General features: G+C 39.6%; 1 protein-coding gene across 3 annotated transcripts in view; it reads right to left on the bottom strand.

The window, feature by feature from the left end:
- Positions 1-333: 333 nt before the first annotated feature.
- The window catches only part of MYO1B (myosin IB), a 182,526-nt gene continuing 163,967 nt past the window's right edge, over positions 334-18,892 (bottom strand). For all 3 annotated transcript variants that reach the window (XM_067741166.1, XM_067741168.1, XM_067741167.1), the window contains 7 exons: positions 16,509-16,583; positions 14,746-14,880; positions 12,792-12,898; positions 9,581-9,713; positions 8,755-8,907; positions 7,153-7,280; positions 334-2,214 (listed from right to left, as the gene is read on the bottom strand). In XM_067741166.1, the coding sequence (XP_067597267.1) occupies positions 2,091-2,214; positions 7,153-7,280; positions 8,755-8,907; positions 9,581-9,713; positions 12,792-12,898; positions 14,746-14,880; positions 16,509-16,583 (855 nt within the window). In that variant the 3' untranslated portion in view covers positions 334-2,090. The remainder of the gene's footprint in view (positions 2,215-7,152; positions 7,281-8,754; positions 8,908-9,580; positions 9,714-12,791; positions 12,899-14,745; positions 14,881-16,508; positions 16,584-18,892) is intronic.

Consider the following 18,892-nt stretch of genomic DNA (forward strand, 5'->3'; position numbering starts at 1 on the left):
GCTGTGTCACTAAGGTACACCAATACTTTAATTCTCCACTGCAGGAGAGTGACAGAAATTCAAAGATACAGAAGTACTGGACGCACACCCGCTGTAGTAAGCAACATTACCGCTTATCAGTAACCTCTAGTCAGGCATGGGGGTGGGTGGGCAGCACAGGCAGGTCTGGCCAACAGTGCCGTGCCCCTGTGAACTTCCGTTCAGGAAACAACCCAATGATGATCAGTAGGGGACTGGATAAATACATTATAGTGCACCCATACAACGGAAGACTATACGGTACAAAGAATGAAGAGCGAAAAAGGCAAAGTAAAGAACAGTATCTATAATAGCTTTTGTAAAGCAGGAGGAAGATAAGAATCTCTTTTTATTTCTTCTTGTAAGCATATGCATAAAGTAAAACCAATTAAAAACAATGGTTAACTTTGCAGGGAGGCACAGGAACTGAGCAGATGGGTGACTGATGGGATGGAGAATTTGTATTACATATCTTTTTACATTTATTTGTATGTTGAACAGTGTGAATGTATTACATATTTTTAAAAACATTTTAATAAAACACCTCTCAATTCCAAATTTCTACTCACCTATTTCAGTAATCATCAATCTATCACTTTATATACATGTTGGAAAAGACAAAGAAAGTAATTATATCCTCTACCTGAGCCAATAAACACAAAGGCTTCTGAGAATTTCTTTATGGGAGCAACTTTTTAAAGTACAAAAGTTAAAAGAAAATCCCCAGAAAATACTTTCAACGAATGTTTCTGGTTTACAAAAGCTAAGTGAAATTCAATTACACAGAGAACGCGTAACGTTTGGATTGTAAAGCCTTTCTGTGCGACAATACATTGACATACAACGTAAGAAAATAGCTTGAAATACAAAAATACAGTTGTGATCCAGGAAATGGCACCAAATTCGAACAGTTTTATTATTTAACATACCAATGTATATACATTATCCTCCCAAATGAGAAACGATTTGATTCCGAAGTTTAAAATATAGTTTCCAAAGTGAATCCTTACTGTGAATTTGGGGGGGAAAATCCTGCAAATTAACACACACCATTTTGATCCTTGGCTAAAATATGTACCCTGTACTAATCATCTCTCTCATACAAAATGTATATTATAAATAAAACTTTCAAAAAAGATCTCGGATGTCTATTGCACATCATATAGAATGCTTGCCACCATCTGAAAGGCTTTCAGCCTTTCACTGTAATTTGGGTGAAAACAACACTCTGCAGATATTAGCATATCTAGGATCATATATGATGTTTACCAGAAACAGGAAAGTATAACCTTACTGGACTGCTTCTGTCACTTTTTCTAAAATAAGAAAGAGTCTTTTCTACCGTTAAAAGCAATTACAAGAGATCTGAACACTTTAAAAGTCCTGTTCAAATGTCAGTTTTCTCTTTTCAAACAGAAACCACACGTAGAGGCAATTTTACCGAGTCATATATCAATGTATCTACTTCCTAGGACCAGCCCTTCTTGAAGTATATATTGTTAAAGATCATACTACAGGGTTCCTAACAAATGCTGTCCATCATCAACAGTTACTGTTTTGGTCTCAACATTTTCAAACTCTCTTAGCCCTGGTACAGCCAGCACAAACCAGCCAGAATGCAATGGCCTTAAAACAAAAAAAAAAGGTTCCTAATAAGTTTTCGTATCACCTAGTACAATGCCTAGCACAGAGCAGGCATTCAATAAATAGTTGATGAACGGATGCACTATCTGTTAAGACCGTTTCCTACACTTAGATGTATTAATGATTTATGAGTAATATATTGCTTTAGGGCACAAAGATCTAACATGATGACTAAACAAGGAACACGCACGACATGGCATAGTTATTGTTAGTTTCTACAATCTTGTCCCAGGACAGAATGTGTACTTTAAGGGTTAAAACTATTCCAATAGTAAAAACTGATTAGTCAAATATTTTTATTTTGCCAAGGGACTCTAACAGTATTAACCTTTGGCAATTCCCGAACATACAATGAACCCCAAACAAAGCAAAACCAAATTGCACTATTACAAAGAAACGAGTCCATGGAAGCAGAGGGGAGGCGCCAGTTAAGGGACAGCGACTTCAAGAAGACGGTTGTTTTTTCGCTTGCATGTTGGGACACTCCCATTTTTCTGGTTGCCCTGAATAAACTTCACACATACTTTGTCTTGTCTGAACTGCACCAGGAACCTAGGAGGAAAGAATAAGACAAACTGAAGAAAAGTACACATTAAACAGCTGATGATTACACTAACATCAGCTTTTGTTTTTTAATGGATATTTACCTTGACAAGTATTCCCCTTTCCATCAGCCCTTCTAGCCACAGGATCACACCAACAGGTATTACACTGCATTTTGCTTCCAGTGGCCATAATTTAGCCCTAAGTAAACTCAAGTTCATTAGCTCATTATATTCCTATACCGTAAGAAGGGCTATGAATAATTATTTCCATGTTTCAGACGGAAAGATGAACGTGCTATTTTCCATTTTTCTCCATTTCTGCATAGCAAAAATATTAAATTATCAACAAATTGAGAAAATGCAATACAGAATTTCAGAAAAGGGGCCTAGGGCTTCCCTGGTGGTGCAGTGGTTGGGAATCCACCTGCCAATGCAGGGGACATGGGTTCGAGCCCTGGTCCGGGAAGATCCCACACGCCGCGGAGCAACAAAGCCCGTGCGCCACAACTACTGAGCCTGCGCTCTAGAGCCCGTGCTCCACAATAAGAGAAGCCACCGCAATGAGAAGCCCGCGCACCGCAACGAAGAGTAGACCCCGCTCTCCACAACTAGAGAAAGCCCGCGCACAGCAACGAAGACCCGATGCAGCCAAAAATAAACAAATTAAATAAACAAATTTAAAAAAAGAAAAGGGGTCTAGAGACACTCCAGACTATGGTTTCCAAATGTTGGATATTTACATATACCCTACACATCTTTCTTCATATCTACACACTAAATAAATGTTTCAAAATAGCTGTGACCTACTGAATAAAAATGATGAAATCATGAGTCTGATCTGCCAGTTATATTTTTAATATCCACACATACATAAAAATCTATCAGTGTACACCTAAAGCCACCTCTTATGCTACCGGTGGTATATGTGGTACACTGTGGGAAACCATATTCTAGTTCAAATCTTTCCTTTCATGGATCGAGTGCCTGCCCACAAGATTATCTGTCACTCCTTCCTACAATAGACATATGACTGGCTTCCCCCTGGGCTGGGTGCTGTGAGGGACAGACATCCAGATGTATAAATTGAGGTCTCTGCCCTCCAGGACGGCATCACCAAGGAGGCATGAGGGCAGTATGGCTGAACCAGAACCCAGCCCTTCCCAGCTCAAGGCCTGTGCTCTTTTCTCTCCACCATCAGAATCAGTGTAATGTTACCATGCTTTCGGTTATGTTTCTCAGGGAACTGTTTTCTGAGTCACTGGCATACAATTAAGTGAGTCACTCTAAAAACCATGTGATGGGTCACACGCTCCCTGGCACCCACGATGACAGCTCTGCTCTGTACATGTTAGTCTCTGTTTCAAGGTCTAAAGAGGCCACATTTTGCAAACATTAGCTACTGGAGTGAAACGTGACACGTAAGTTTGTACTCATCGGTGGTACTTCTGAGCTTTCAAATGGGCTGTTTCTTTTCAACTTGAAAGCACTAAAAAAGAAGCTCTAGTTCCAAATTCGCCTGAGATCTCTCTCCAGCATGTATACTTATATCTATGTGCCTCAAAGGAAAAACAAAACCTTTCAAGTTGAACATAAATAATCAAATATTTTTACATTTTAATTTTTAAAGGCCACTTGTAGTAATAAATGTACGGGGAGTTCTTTTCCCAATAACTTTAGCATACACCGGCTGTCTCTGTGTTCGCAATTCATGACCGTGATTCACTCTAGAGATAACGGTAACTAAACTTTACCGAGTATTTACTACGGACCACACTGTTCTTAGTAAGTTACACATATTAACTCAACTTTAAAACAATCCTATGAGGTAAGTACCATTATTTATCTCTATTTCATAGAAGAGAAAACTGAAGCCTGGCCCACAGTAAGGACAGAGAATCATCCTACAGCAAATAATCATGTCAGACGCATGATTTCACAGCACCAATAACAGAACGTCACAGTAAAAGGAACATAGATTAGTTGTTTGGATTTGAAATATTCAGAAAAACAACTGTATAACTTAAATAATATATGTGTATGTGTGTATTACATGTATGTGTGTATCACATGTATGCATATACACATGCATATTTAAAATACTGAATAGAAAAATTCACTTTAGTTTCTATTACTATAGATTCATTTTTAGAAATACTATAGATCTTATTTAAGGTTATCCTTAAAATGCAATCTATTTACAGACTGAATAGTTTGGGAGTTTAAGGACTGGGGATTATAAGGCAGTTGAGTCTCTCACTGAATTCAATTCTCACTTCTACATGTGCAGGTTAAAACTGCTCTAAGGAAGTAACAGGCCTTTGACTTTCCTCCTATAAACTGACATATAGGGATTGTGGAGACTGGGTTTGTTAGAATAACTACTTCTACTTCTGAAAAGGATCTACTGAGGAAGGTCCTGGTCACAGAACAGTATGCTGTTTACAACACTGGTCTGTATAGTCTGCAAAAATACGTCATGGGCACCCCTCCCCATGACTCTGTAAAATTTTGTTTAAAATGCAAAATTTTGTTTAAAATCCTCTCCAAAAAGGAGTATAATCCCTGCTTAAGAGCTCCCAGAGGTTATGAATCAGAGGCTACATGGGAGCCTTGCTCTGCCACGTGGCTTCCTGCACTGCCCAGGAAGGGACCACGGTGCTAGGCAAGCTTCCATCAGCTATTTTATTTTTATGAGACCAACTAATAATTAGGAATAGGGGAAGGAAAGGTGTTCTGGACTGGTTTATAATGCTACTAAATGTTTGTTTTCTTCACGTGGCCACACAGAATCTTCGCACAGTCAAGCCTGTTTATTAAAAGCCTACACAGCTAGAACATCACACCCCTCTCCTGTGACAAGCAGGGTCCCTGCCGCCCTGAAGCAAACTATCCCCATCAGTGTTCCGAGATCATGTGCCTCGAACAGAAATTGTGAGAGCCACTGGAGGGGTCCTGTGGTTGATACAGCACATGGCACCCCCCGGAGCCCCTCAGGAGAGTCACAACGTGCAACAGGACTGCAGAGGCTCTGGGAGGTGCTATAGTGAAGAAGGACTGTACACTTCTTCACAGCACATCACTACTAACATCCTGCAAAGGCAGTGTTCTCAGAATGCCAGTTTGGGAGGTGCTTAAAGGCAGCAATCCTTTGTGGTCTGGATGTTGGCGCGATTTTCTCTGCAAAGATGGCCTTATTAATGTAGCAGACCAAATGCGAGGCTGCTTCATCCATATATCAAGGAGCTTCTCCATCTGAACACACAGAATCTTTCCACGATGAGTGGGAATGACCAGTCCCACCAAAACAAGAAGTGTAGTTTCCTGAGTTATGAAAAACTTCAACTAAAGAGAGTTTAAAGATCTAACAGCCCTCACAGGTTAAAACCTTAATTGCCTGGAACCCAACAAGCCCTTATCTTTTTTCCTAATTTCTTTGTTTTATGAGAAAGGACTCAATCATAAGGAAAGTTATTTTGTGTAAATTGCATTTTCCAATATAGAGTATACATAAAGGCCAATATCCCCACACCCCCGCGCCCCATCTAAACACCATTCTTAGAACAGACAATGAACCTAAGGTTCTGTCAATCCTAACACATCAAGGAGAGTTGGTTTGGTTTACAAGGGGACAGGAATGGGTATGAATTTATTTTAGAGAGACTTTTATAAAGACTTGAGATAGAATAGGCTGGCAAAATCTTCATGAGTAAATAAAATCATTTCCTGAGCGATATGGTGTTGCAAATTTTTACTCTGCGTGCAAGGAAGTAGATACAGAGATAGTAAACAATCTATTAAAAAGTAATCAAGTAAGTGGCAATCCACATAGTAACTAAAATTCATGTCCATGATCTCATATTGACCGATTTAATAAATAGACGGATGCCCCAATCTGCATACAAATCACACGTCTCCACAATCAGAGCCCTAATGTGAAGCCAAAAAAGCGAATTTCAAACTCATAGCCGTCTTGACACTAGTGAACCGTTGTCAACATGGAACACTTACTCTATAGCTCTCGTTTACATGTGAGAAAAGGTATCTCAAGTACCTAACACATCCCAAACCGGCACTCCTGACTCCCCACGCCTCAGCCACCCCCAAACCCCTCTTTCTTCAGTGTCAGCTACTGCAGTAAATGGTACCATGGAGGCTCAGGCCCAAAACCTAACACCCAGTATGGTAATAAGTTCTCGTTTTCCTTCAAATCACACTCAGAACCTGACTACTTCTCACTACTTCCCCTACTCACATCCTAGCCTAAGCCTCAACGTCCTTACCCTCAAGAGCTCACAGAAGCTCCCAACTATCTTCTCTGCTTTCACTCTTGCCTCCCTAACAGTCATTCCCCACCCTGCAGCCAGAGAGCTCTTCAAAAATCATAAATCGGATCACGCCACATTCTTGCCCATAACCCACAGTGACTTTTCATCAGCAGCAAAATCTCAATTCCTGACCTCAGCTACCAGGCTCTGCACAGCCGGGTCCCTCTACCTCTTGCTCCAGGGTCTTTCCTCCCCATTTCACTCTGCCACCACGTCCACTCCTGCTTCAGGGCCTCTGTACCTGCTGCCTCCCCCGGAAGGCATCTCCCTAGATTCCAGTTTCGATTCAAATGTCACCGCATCAAAGAGGCCTCCCTGATCTCCATATCAAAATTAACACCATTTGACCTTTAACCTGCCTTTTTTTTTTCTCCACAAGCACTTGACACTAACCAAAGTCACACCACCTATGTATTATTTCATCTCCTCCACTAGGATGTCAGGTACGTGAACGTGGGGGCTTGGTCAGTGTCCCTCGCTGCCCATCCATCAGCTAGAACACACGCCAGACACACACTTGGTACTTAATAAGTAGTAGTTGTAAAAATGAATGAGACCAGATCGCTCAACTAAAACAATCAAGTTAAAAGAAGGCATAGTCACACCATTCATGAACATACTCATCAGAAATTTCAATATTGAGCTTCTGTTTGGTCTGGCTGAGAGTCGTCCGATAGAGCTTGGTGGCCATTTCAATCAGGTGATCACTGCTGAAGAGAAAGTCTCCTTTACTAGCTGCTTCCGAGCCCTGAAAGGACAAACCGAGAGTCAGGTTATCATCATTAAAGACAGCTCGGGAGATACGTGTTTACAGGTTTGTCTGAAAACACATTTATAGTCTCTTTAAAAATATCAGCTCCTGGAGTCCATCCTCCCGAAGAAACAATAATGACAAAAGCAGTATTTCTTCCAAGTTGCTCCGAGCACTTTAGTAAGGTTACCTAAGCCCTTGCCACCCCACGTCGGTCGACGGACCAGAAGCACCATCCACATCACCTGGGAGCTTGTTAGAAAAGCAGACGCTCAGGCCTGACCGCAGGCCCACGGCAGATGGTTCCACAAGAAGACCCCTGGGTGAACTCAGGCTCGAGAAGCGCTGACCTAACCTATAACTCATTCTGAAAGGCCTGTTCCAAAAGCTCCTCCATGATTTGGTTAAAAAAATAAGAACAACAACAACAAAAAGACTTCCAACAAATACTCTCAGGCAGTGGCTTTCAACCTTAGCTGCACAAGGCACTCAGCTGGGGAGCTTTCAAAATACAGGATGCTTTTGCCCCATTCCAAGAAACTCTGATTCGGTTGGACTGGGGAAATGGCCTGGGGACCAGCATGTTTTAATATATAATTGAGGCTCGGAATCACCGATTTAATATGCTCCTTTAGGCTAAAATCCAGAGTGGGGAAAACAGGCTGAACTAAGCTTATGGGATTTTCTTATGTTTAGAATCAGCTAGATAGGTTACTATCTATTAGCTAGGTATATGTACCTATATATGATTAATATTTGCTGACATCTGTTTATTCAGTGACTATTTGTTATGTGATAGGCCCTACGCTAAAAGCACGTTACATAGTTTCTTTTAACCCTTACAACAACACTATGAAGTAGGTACTAATATTTTCCCTATTTTAAGAAAAGGAAAATTAGGTAGGCATATTAAAGTTAAATGACTTGGCCAAGGTCACTGTAAAGTTAGTGACACCAATACCAGAGCCTACACTCTTAACCACTCAGTTGAAGTCAGTAGGTCTTAGTTAAGCTGACATTAAAAAATCTTTAGGTCAAAACTACTAGGCAGTTGTGTTATTATAGTTGCATCCTTTAATTAAAAACCCCCAAATTAATGATGAACAAGAAGACATTTACTAATTTAACAGATAGAAGAAACAAAAGAAGGAAGTATAATTTTGAATGTCTTGATAGTTCTAGGAATTAGTCTCAAAATAAGGCACATCATGGTGGGTGTAAATAAAAAGCTACTCAGTGAAATGAGAACTCAAGTGAACGAGTCAAAAAGAGTCATTAATCTTATTTAGTTACTGAAAAACCAAGCCTGAGATTTTACATGCGTGAATATAGACCAAATTTGCAGGTCGGTAAACAGAATATATAAACTTCAAGTAATAGGATTATTCACATGTGGAAACTTTTAGATCAATCTCTGAGAGATTGGACCAATGCAGAAATCTTTCAGTCAAATCAATAGTTAAAGCTTTACCTCTTTGAGGTGGACGGCAAAGAAGCCATCATTTTGTGAGCTCATCGATACTTTGGTTACATCCACCAGGGGAACCTCTGACTTGATCTGTCCAGACTTTTGATCAGCAAGAAGGAGATTATTATTTGTTAAGAGGAAAATCCGGGATGTACTCTACAAGAAACCAAAACAAAAAAGGATGTAAAACCAATGATCAAAAATCCCCCCAAAAGAGTTCATGAGTTTAAAGCACTGTTATTTGTAGAAATGTAGAAAATATTATCCTAATATTTTTCAGCATGCACACCTACGTAAACGAGAACACACTAAAGAACACAGATAATCTATTTTAACTCACAAAAATTTCAGAGAACAAGGAAAATTCCACCTAAGCTTAAAGGTAAGAGAAAACAGCTCCATTCACAATCACTCTGTAGAGTATACGAAATGCAAATTTTTTTGAAGTATAGTTGATTTACAATGTTGTGTCAGTTTCAGCACAGAGCAAAGTGATTCAGTTATACATATGCACACAGACACACACACACACACACACACACACATATATATATTTAGATTCTTTTCTGTTATAGATTATTACAAGATAATGAATATAGTTCCCTGCGCTATACAGTAGGACCTTATTGTTTATCTATTTTATATTTAGTAGTGTGTATCTGTTAACCCCAAATTCCTAATTTACCCCTCCCCACTCCTTTCCCTTTTGGTAACCATAAATTTGTTTTCTATGTCTGTGAGTCTATTTCCGAAATGCAAACTTTAACATTCAGAAAACTGTCCCAACTGATAAACACTTCTTACAGGTCTTCAGGGTTAGCGTTTTTACCTTCCCATTAGCACGGTTAATTTTGTTCACCACTTCAGCAATGATAATCTTTTCTTCAATGGCATCTTTGAGTTTCTTATACTTGGGATTCTTGTTGATTTCCAGGTAAGGCCCTTGGAATGGCTGCCCAACACTAAAGGAAAAAAGTTCCTCACGTAAGAAATGGTTTCACATGGAAGTACTACTAACTAGAAAAAGGTAACAGGTCAGTTGATTTTGAAATTCAAATATATATATTTTTTTCTTTTCTTTTTTTAACATCTTTATTGGAGTATAACTGCTTTACAATGTTGTGTTAGTTTCTGCTGTATAACAAAGTGAATCAACTATACGTATACATATATCCCCATATCCCCTCCTTCTTGCGTCTCCCTCCCACCCTCCCTATCCCACCCCTCTAGGTGGTCACAAAGCACCGAGCTGATCTCCCCGCTGATCTCCCCATGCAATGCAGCTGCTTCCCACTAGCTATCTATTTTACATTTGGTGGTGTGTATATGTCAATGTTACTCTCTCACTTTGTCCCAGTTTACCCTGCCCCTTCCCCGTGTCCTCAAGTCCATTCTCTACGTCTGTGTTTTTATTCCTGTCCTGCCCCTAGGATCATCAGAACCAATATTTTTTTTTTTTTTGGATTCCATATGTGTTAGCATACGGTATTTTTCTCTTTCTGACTTACTTCACTCTGTATGACAGACTCTAGGTCCATCTACCTCACTACAAATAACTCTATTTCGTTCCTTTTTATGGCCGAGTAATATTCCATTGTATATATGTACCACATCTTCTTTATCCATTCATCTGTCGACGGACACTTAGGTTGCTTCCATGTCTTGGCTATTGTAAATAGTGCTGCAATGAACATTGTGGTACGTGACTCTTTTTGAATTATAGTTTTCTCAGGGTATATGCCCAGTAGTGGGATTGCTGGATCATATGGTAATTCTATTTTTAGTTTTTTAAGGGACCTCCATACTGTTCTCCAGAGTGGCTGTATCCATTTAGATCCCCACCAACAGTGCAAGAGGGTTCCCTTTTTTCCACACCCTCTCCAGCAACAACATTAGAGAAACGCAAATCAAAACTACAGTGAGGAATCACCTCAAATATATTTTTGATGTGATCATGGCATTTGGTTGGTAAGACTTTGATAAGAAAGAAATCACTCACAAGTAGGAGAGCCAAGACCCATGTGCATGGACTCACAGGAAGGAATAGGTCATTCCTTTTAATCTGTTATTATAAGGTTAACAGCTGCCTACACAGGATTCATTAATATCTTTAAACAATACGTAGCAATGGTAAAAAGAACACAAATCATTACCATCACCTGCTCCAGAGAAAATTTTCATTTTCTCACAGAGAGTAAGGAAGTGAGTAAGCCTTCTGGGGAAGAACAGATCCAGAGCAACCACTTGAGAAGAAAACTGCAGAGCACTTAATATTACCGTGTAACTCTGGCTCTAAGTAGGCCATATATGAAAGAAAAATCGGGCCTTTCCTCTTAGGATATGCCCCTAAATGGACAGAGGTGGCCAAGGCAAACATTCAGAATCAGAGCAGTTTTCTTCCAAACTACTTCTTGTAAGAGGCGTGATCACGCACACGGCACCAAGGTGGCTTTCCCTAAAGACCTGCGGGGTGACGGGGAGGCTTCTTCAAAGACGTCAAGGAAAAACCACGGCTTCATTTTGAGCTATAACGTTCTCGCAAGTTGCAAATACAACTTTAAATGCTTGTGCTGTGTGTGGAGGATCAGGGAAGAAAATCCACGTAGGTGGTCAGTGTTTCACAGCTCCCAGGACAGAAAAGGCCAGCACCCCTAAGGGCTGCCACTTCACACAGCGGTGGGAGGGTAAACGATTCGACCTCTCTCAATGCTAGAGGGTGAGCACGCTACCATCCCCGAAAACTAATATAACTACCCAAGAGGACTTGGCTTGATATGAACATTTTTTGGTTGTTGTTCATATTCAAACACAGTTTTAATAATACAAAGTGCTAACAGTCTTTGAATTTGTCTCTTCAAAAATGCATTTTTTTTCTCCTTCCAGTTTCTAAAGAGTCATCCATAGGGAATGTTAATTAAGAAGGTCACTCTATAATTTAAAGACATACAAAGAAAAAGTTGAATGAATTAAGTTGGTGGAGAAAGAATATAGACAATCTACCTGTCTGAATATGCTTTACAGAGCAGGCACTTTGAACAACGTTGGATTTAGACGCTGTGTTTGATTGAGGGGAGTGTACACACCCCCTCAAGCAGCCAAGTCAGCTGACCAAGGAAGCTGTGCCATTTAAAATATCTAAAGCAAATGAGTTTGACAACTTATTGCTCATTTAATCCTTTAGGAAGAAGCGCTTTCAAATATGTGTAGACGTAGAGAATATAGACACCCCACACGCAGTATGTGTGAATATACTTAGCATATAATGTATTTTTATTTCTAAGACCTTCTTTGGGAAAAGCTAAAAGTTGTTACAGATTTGGCTTGAAATTGTACAATCTACTTTTTTAGAAACACCAGATGTAAAGGGGATAGGAATCCTAGGGGGGAAAACGATGAACTTGGGAGATGTAAGAATACTCTGATAAGCAGTTTTTACCAAGAACTTCGCTTGGCAAACTTGCAGTTGGTGTTTCTTCTTTTACTGAGTACTTGGTGTCTACAATAAAGGAACTGAACTTGCTGCAGAGGCCAGTGAACTCACAGCCAATAAGTTAGCCGACCAAAGGCCACCAGGGGCCAGTGCCTCAGAAAGTGACAGACTGGCTCATTCTTCATTTATCTTACAAGTGAGATTCTGACCCAGCTTGTTAAAGCAGGAAGATTGGAGTGGTGATTACAGTAGATTGCCATCAGAAACCAGCTAGCGTCCAAAAACTATAGAAAACTAACGGGAATTTACAGTGTAAATTTATCTTAACAGCCTAGACAATTTTTATTTTAAATGACAACCTCTAATTATTTAGGAAGTGTTCAGGTAATGCCAATAGAGTAAAACCAACAAATGTGATCTCACTTCTCTACGTGTACTATGGAAGCCCTCGCTCAAATGTGTTACATTCATATCCAGCTGATCATAAAGTAATTCATGAAATTAAAAACCTGTGTAGTACTAAAATCAAAACCCACTAGAAAATGCCTACGAATATATCTGAGAAACTTTTAAAATATTGACTTTTATGGGTAAAGCAAAGCCGTAATACCTAGATGGGTATAAAGCCTTCTTGTCTTTGAAGAGTTCACTGGCTTCTAGTTTCTCTTCATAAATAAGTTTCTGTTGGTCTGTGAATTGGTCCCTGTATTTTTTACACTGTGAGATATGAAAAGAAGAAAAACAGAAGGACATCACTTATATAAATAAATCATTACTCATCCTTAAATATGCTAAGCCAGTTTAACAGCAGTAAGAATAATCGTAAATGTGTATGAAATATTCATTTAAAAGGCCAAGAGGATTTTTCCTTCCTGAGCTTTAAAAGGTTGGTCTTAGAAAATGTCATAAAAACTACTGTTTGTATGGCAGAACTTGCGATGCTAGTTCAAAACATCTGGCCTGGGTCCCCTGGGAGTACCGTTTCCTCCCACTGTGACGTCAGCCCTTGGACATCCACAGTCCTGAGCTATCATACTCTTTCAGAGACTCACAGTAAGGAAAACATGGTACATCACAACCCAGTGCACATATTCATAGACACACATATAGACAACTTACACAAAAGCTTCACAAAACAATACTTATCCTTTCTACAATGTCGTATATTCCGTTATTTTCTATCGTACTGTATTTCATTTTAAAATGCTGGTAGTAATCAACTAAATTGATTTCATGACCCACAAGTATGCTATCACCTATGGTTTGAAAAGCACTGTTCCGAATCCTCCATTACCATTTTATAACGTGGACACGGGACCTGAGAAATCTTCCCTTCACCCGATTCTGAGATTGCACTGAAAGGAGACGGGGGTGGTGGGAGGGGCAGGACCAGGTTCTGTAGATGAACTCTCTAAGAAATTCAGTTCAGGGGTGGTTGAGAACCACCCACATAATCATATAAAGGAATGCTAGCATTGCTGCCCACCCCTGGAATAAACTCATCCCTCCCATTCTCCACCCCCAGTTCAATGGAGGTAAAGGCAAGGCTCAGGGGCTGGGGGGAGAGGACAGGTAGCATTAGAAGCTCCCCGTCATTACTTCTGAAAATAGTTTCCATATCAGACTCAAAGGGGGAGATGAACATTGAAGACATTGGTCAATCTTGCCAAACTGACTCACTAAGTTAGGGAACAGAACTCAGAATCCAGTTCTATACGCTGTGCTGGTATCACTGATCAGTGATAATGTCTCTATACATAATTGATTCAGTTAAGAAGAAGCCCATAGTACTGGGCAGGAAAGTTTCCCAGAAGACGTATCCATCAATCGTTCACTTACTAAATACAAGCCCTTCAACCTAATGATTCCATTCTATCTGAATGACATATATTTAGCATTCCATATATCAACTAAGTTACTGAAATGAAGTCAACCTCTGTACAAGTACCCCATGTATTCCACACAGAGCACCACCTAAATTACATGTTATGCTCTCATATAAAATTAAGTGAGCCAAAATATAAGGCCAAATCAAGTAGATTTTCAGCTTCCCTTTCCCTCAGGTAGGGAAGTTTTAATCTCTTTAATGTCCTTTGGGTGACTTTAGAGCTTCTTCCCCCCAGTCCATTAAAATGTGTGTGTTCTCATGTGTGTCTATGTACGTCTTCACAGAAAGTAAACTCATACAATTTTCGAGACTTTACTACTCACATGAAGATATTCAAATTTTATTACTTCTACCTCCAGCAAACATTCCTTCAACTGAAGAGGAAAACAAAACCAAAAAACTCAACTACTTGAAAGCAACTGGAATCTGGACGGGAAAGACAATGCAGCCTTGCCCTTTCCTTCCCAACCACGGATGAGAGAAGATGTCACAGGAGCACCTGGGGCTCTAGGAATTCTCACAGAAAGCCAAGCACGCTGCCCGCTTCAAAAACACCAACTTCCTCAACTAATTCTCCTTGAGGCTAGAGGAAGATTCTGCTTTTACGTAACACTCCTCAAACACTCAAAATATACGAAAAGAAGTCTCTGAAAAAACATAGCAAGACAATTTTTACCCTCCACAAGTGGAAAATCCTTTTCAGCTCCTTGTGAGCAGAATCCAAGAATAGGTAAGGTCTTGATGGCCAATTCTTATCTATCGGAGATAAGGAAGGCACCTTATTTTTCATTTCCAAGAAGTAGTTTTGCACCTGTGTTGGGTTTGACAGAAAATACCAGATGAGTAAAATACATCAGAAAAAAAAACACTGTTTGACATAAACCAGACTCAAAGAAACCAGTCTTTAGCGGAATTTACCAAGTTTTAGTCCATAAGACTTTGTAACGCTTCTGGAAAGTCTCTATTCCACTCTTCGCATTGGTTGGAGAAATCTGAGCTCCACCAAATGGTTAAGAGAAAAGAAGAATCCTAACGCGCATACTAATTTTAATATTAACATTAATACTAATACCGGTCAACATTAGAGAGCTGCAGTGTTTAACAGGTAGCCAGTAGGCACAGGTGGTTATTTATACTTAAATTTTAAGTAATTAAAAAAATTAAAAATCCAGTTCGTCAGTCACACTAGTTACATTTCAACTGCTCACTAGCCACACGTGGCCAGTGGCTACTCTACTGGACAGCAAAGATACAGAACATTTTCGTCACTGCAGAAAGTTCTACTGGACAGCACTGCTCTAGAGCAGTGGTCCCCAACCTTTTTGGCGCCAGGGACTGGTTTTGTGGAAGACTGTTTTTCCACGGAGGAGGGGGATGTTTCAGGCAGTCATGCAAGCCATGGGGAGCGGCAGATGAAGCTTTGCTCGCTTGCCTGATGCTCACCTCCTGCTGTGCAGCTCGGTTCCTAACAGGCCTCAGACCAGTACCAGTCGGCGGCCTGGGTGTTGGGGACCCCTGCTCTAGAGCACTTAACATGGGCCAGGTACTGTGGGAGCTTTATAGTGTTACTTCATCTTAATCCTTACCATACCTCTACAAGTTTAATGCTATTATCATCCCCATTTTACAGATGACAAAATGAGGCTCGCAAGTCTGTGAGTGGTGGAGCGAGCTGTCTCCCGAGTTTGCGCTCTTCACCACTACATCTACTCCTTTTTGGAAAGATGGAAGGGAACTTCAGAATCCATCCCGGGAGAGGGGCATAGCCTTGCTCTCCCTCACCCTCCACCCACTAGCTTGTTTGCCAACCTTACTTTGCAGCCGCTCGTGGCAGTTTAGCAGGGCAAGCTCTTGGCATTCCCCTCAAATTCCTATGCTGAAACCCTAACCCCCAAAGGGATAGTGTTAGGAGGTGGGGCCTTGAGGAGGTAATGAGGTTGAGAGGAGGTCATAAGGGCAGAGCTTCCTAGATGGGATTAGTGCCCTTAGAAGAGACAGGAAAAGAGTTAGCTTCTCCTTCTCTTTGTCATGGGAGGAGACCAGGAAGAGGCCCTCACCAGAACCAGTCCATGCTGGCACCCTGATCTTGGGCTGTCTAGCCTCCAGTACTGTGAGAAATAAATGTTTATTGTTTAAGGCACACAGTCTATGGCATTTTTGTTATAGCAGCCTGAACTAAGACACCTGGCTTTCTTGGGTTCACTTTCCCCGAAGTATGTTCTCTCTGTCAAAGAAGAAGAATATTTGATTAATCACGTACAGGCCTCTTTCTGACACAATTCTACTTGAATTTTAGAACCGATGATAAAAAAGGTCACAAACTCTCAGTGGCACAGTTATGATTTAATCGTTACCAAACAAGTCACATATTACTGAGTTGGTGCTATTAACTAGTTAATGCAGTAATGCTAATTAGCCATATGTAAAGTATAAACTTACAATTCTCTGAAGTGTAAATTCATAAATTTTCTTTCCAGCATTGGCTCTGAAGAATTTCCTGTACTCCCTGCGGACCTTTAAAACGAAGCAGCAGAATACAGAGGTTAATGAGCGGCCAGCAGATGCCCATAAAGGTGATAACACCTCTGTTAAAATCGAACATAGATGGAACAAGTAAATTTATGAGTGTCTTTCTGGATACAGTAAAATAATTGAAGCATACTGAGACAGTGGGTTTTAAATTGGAGAAAAAGAAATTCAGAGATGCAAGGTAATACCAGAGTGTTTTGATGTTTTTAATCCTCTTAACTAGTTTTTAAAGAGCCTGACAATCTGATGAGAAACGCTTTATAGGCATAGCTGCAAACCCTACACAAATCAAAATACATTCCAGAAAAAATTATATAAGGTAATTTTCACTTCAAATTGTTCTTAGAAGGCAAAAAAATGCCTGAAGAAATATATGGCAGTTTCCAAAAGCCTTGCATATGAAGACAGGACTTTAGTACTGCATACTGAGAAGTGAATGTGACTAAAAGTAAGAATTTAAAAGGAAGCTATTGAATGATCATTATCTCCCATTTAATTGCATTACTTTTTCTCTTACCTCTACTCCCATCAAACTGTCTACTAATACTAATCACAGCACTTAAGACCTCATATTACAGTTTTAGTTTACCATTTCTTCCTTGCTATATTGTCGTATTTACCTTGTATACTAGTGTCTAACAAATAAAATAACTGAGGTGTTTGCTAAATGAATGAATGATAGCTAAATTTGGAAACGGAGGGGGAAAACATTTAAAATGTTTATCATCATTCAGTTATAAATGGGAGAGTTAGAATTTAGCAAAATATTAGCCTACTTGAATAATTCAGACATTATGTATGTTTTTCTTATATCTTCAGCTTTCTGGGTTCAACTGCACATGTTCAAAATATTTCTACATTAGGGGCTTTACGTAAACTAGCAAACTAGTAACCAATTGTCGAAAAATGTTTTATATGCACATTTTAAAATTAAGACCTTCACACAGGAATTCAGGCTGCAGGTTTCTCTTACAATTTTCTAAGATCTAGCAACAGTGAGTCCTATTCCCATGTGACAAGGACTGAGTGGACCAGAGCAGCCATTGCTGCCTTTGGAAGAGAGCTGTAACCTCCAAACTGCAGGAGGCCCGCAGGAGGCCCGCAGTTCCTACCCTACCTTCCATCTGCTACTTCCCTTGTCCATGTGACCTGCCTGGTCCCTCTGGGCATTTGAGCACCAGACCTATTCTCTACATCTGTGGATTATTAAGGGTTAAAAATTCTCCCATACACCACATAGGCAGTTCTTCCTTTAATTCATATCTTATGTTACTGATTATCATTTCTCTTTTAGCCATGGAGTTGTCTATAACTATTTCAAATCTCACTTACAAGGTTAGAAGGAACAAGAAGAAAAATGATACCTATTAATTAGCCCCTGAAATTGTAAGAGTGTACAAAAGCAAAGAAGTTAAAGTGAGTTTCATGAAAACATATCCTTAGAAATATACTAGAAGTCCTATATTTACTTGAATTTCATTGTAACTGAGCTCAATGCAACGTTCTTTTTGATACTCACAGGACAGGCCCTTTCTCCTGAAAAACAGCTACACACAGAAGAGGCCTGGTGACAACATGCTGGCATACAGAATGGGTTCCCTTCATGGGGCCTGGGGTCTTAAAAAGGGTCCACTGAACTTTGTAATCAATTCCACAAGAATCAAATCATTTAAAAGGGCAAAATTACTGTTCATATCAACATACTTCTTTTTTTAAAAAAATACAAAATTATTACATTCTTGGACTTCAAAGATGTTTAATCTTATAACAATAATGGTAACATATTAAAATACTCCTGTTTTGTGGAAACTGGAAAAAAAAAGACAGTTATGTCTATAGAGTAAGCCCAGTTAACTTCAGCTAAAACAGTATTCACCTGTGAACTGAATTTGTGTTATAGGATGCAAGCATACACTCTAACCTAAAAGTACTTTTTAAATCATATGCAATTAGTTAAATCCAGAAAACTGAAGATAAACATGATGTTGCTGGTAGAAATCATTATAGAGAGTAAAAATCCTGACTCAATGTTGTTTGTTCCTTCCTTTTATGAAAATTAGAATGCAAATTAGAATGTGAATAAAATGGGAAATAAAATCCTCCGTTTTAACTTTAAAAAAGCAGTAACAGAACTTGTTCAGAATTCTTGAAATAGAACATCTTAAATTCATATTTAAGTTACTTCTTAATTACCTCAACAATTACTTGATGAATATTCATTATAATAAAAAAGTTAATTTACTAAAAGTTTATAGGCTAAACTTTCAGGGAAAAACGCAGATTGTTCAAAGCAG

This window comes from Pseudorca crassidens, chromosome 6 (genome assembly GCF_039906515.1).
Source record: "Pseudorca crassidens isolate mPseCra1 chromosome 6, mPseCra1.hap1, whole genome shotgun sequence".
Lineage (NCBI taxonomy): Eukaryota > Metazoa > Chordata > Mammalia > Artiodactyla > Delphinidae > Pseudorca > Pseudorca crassidens.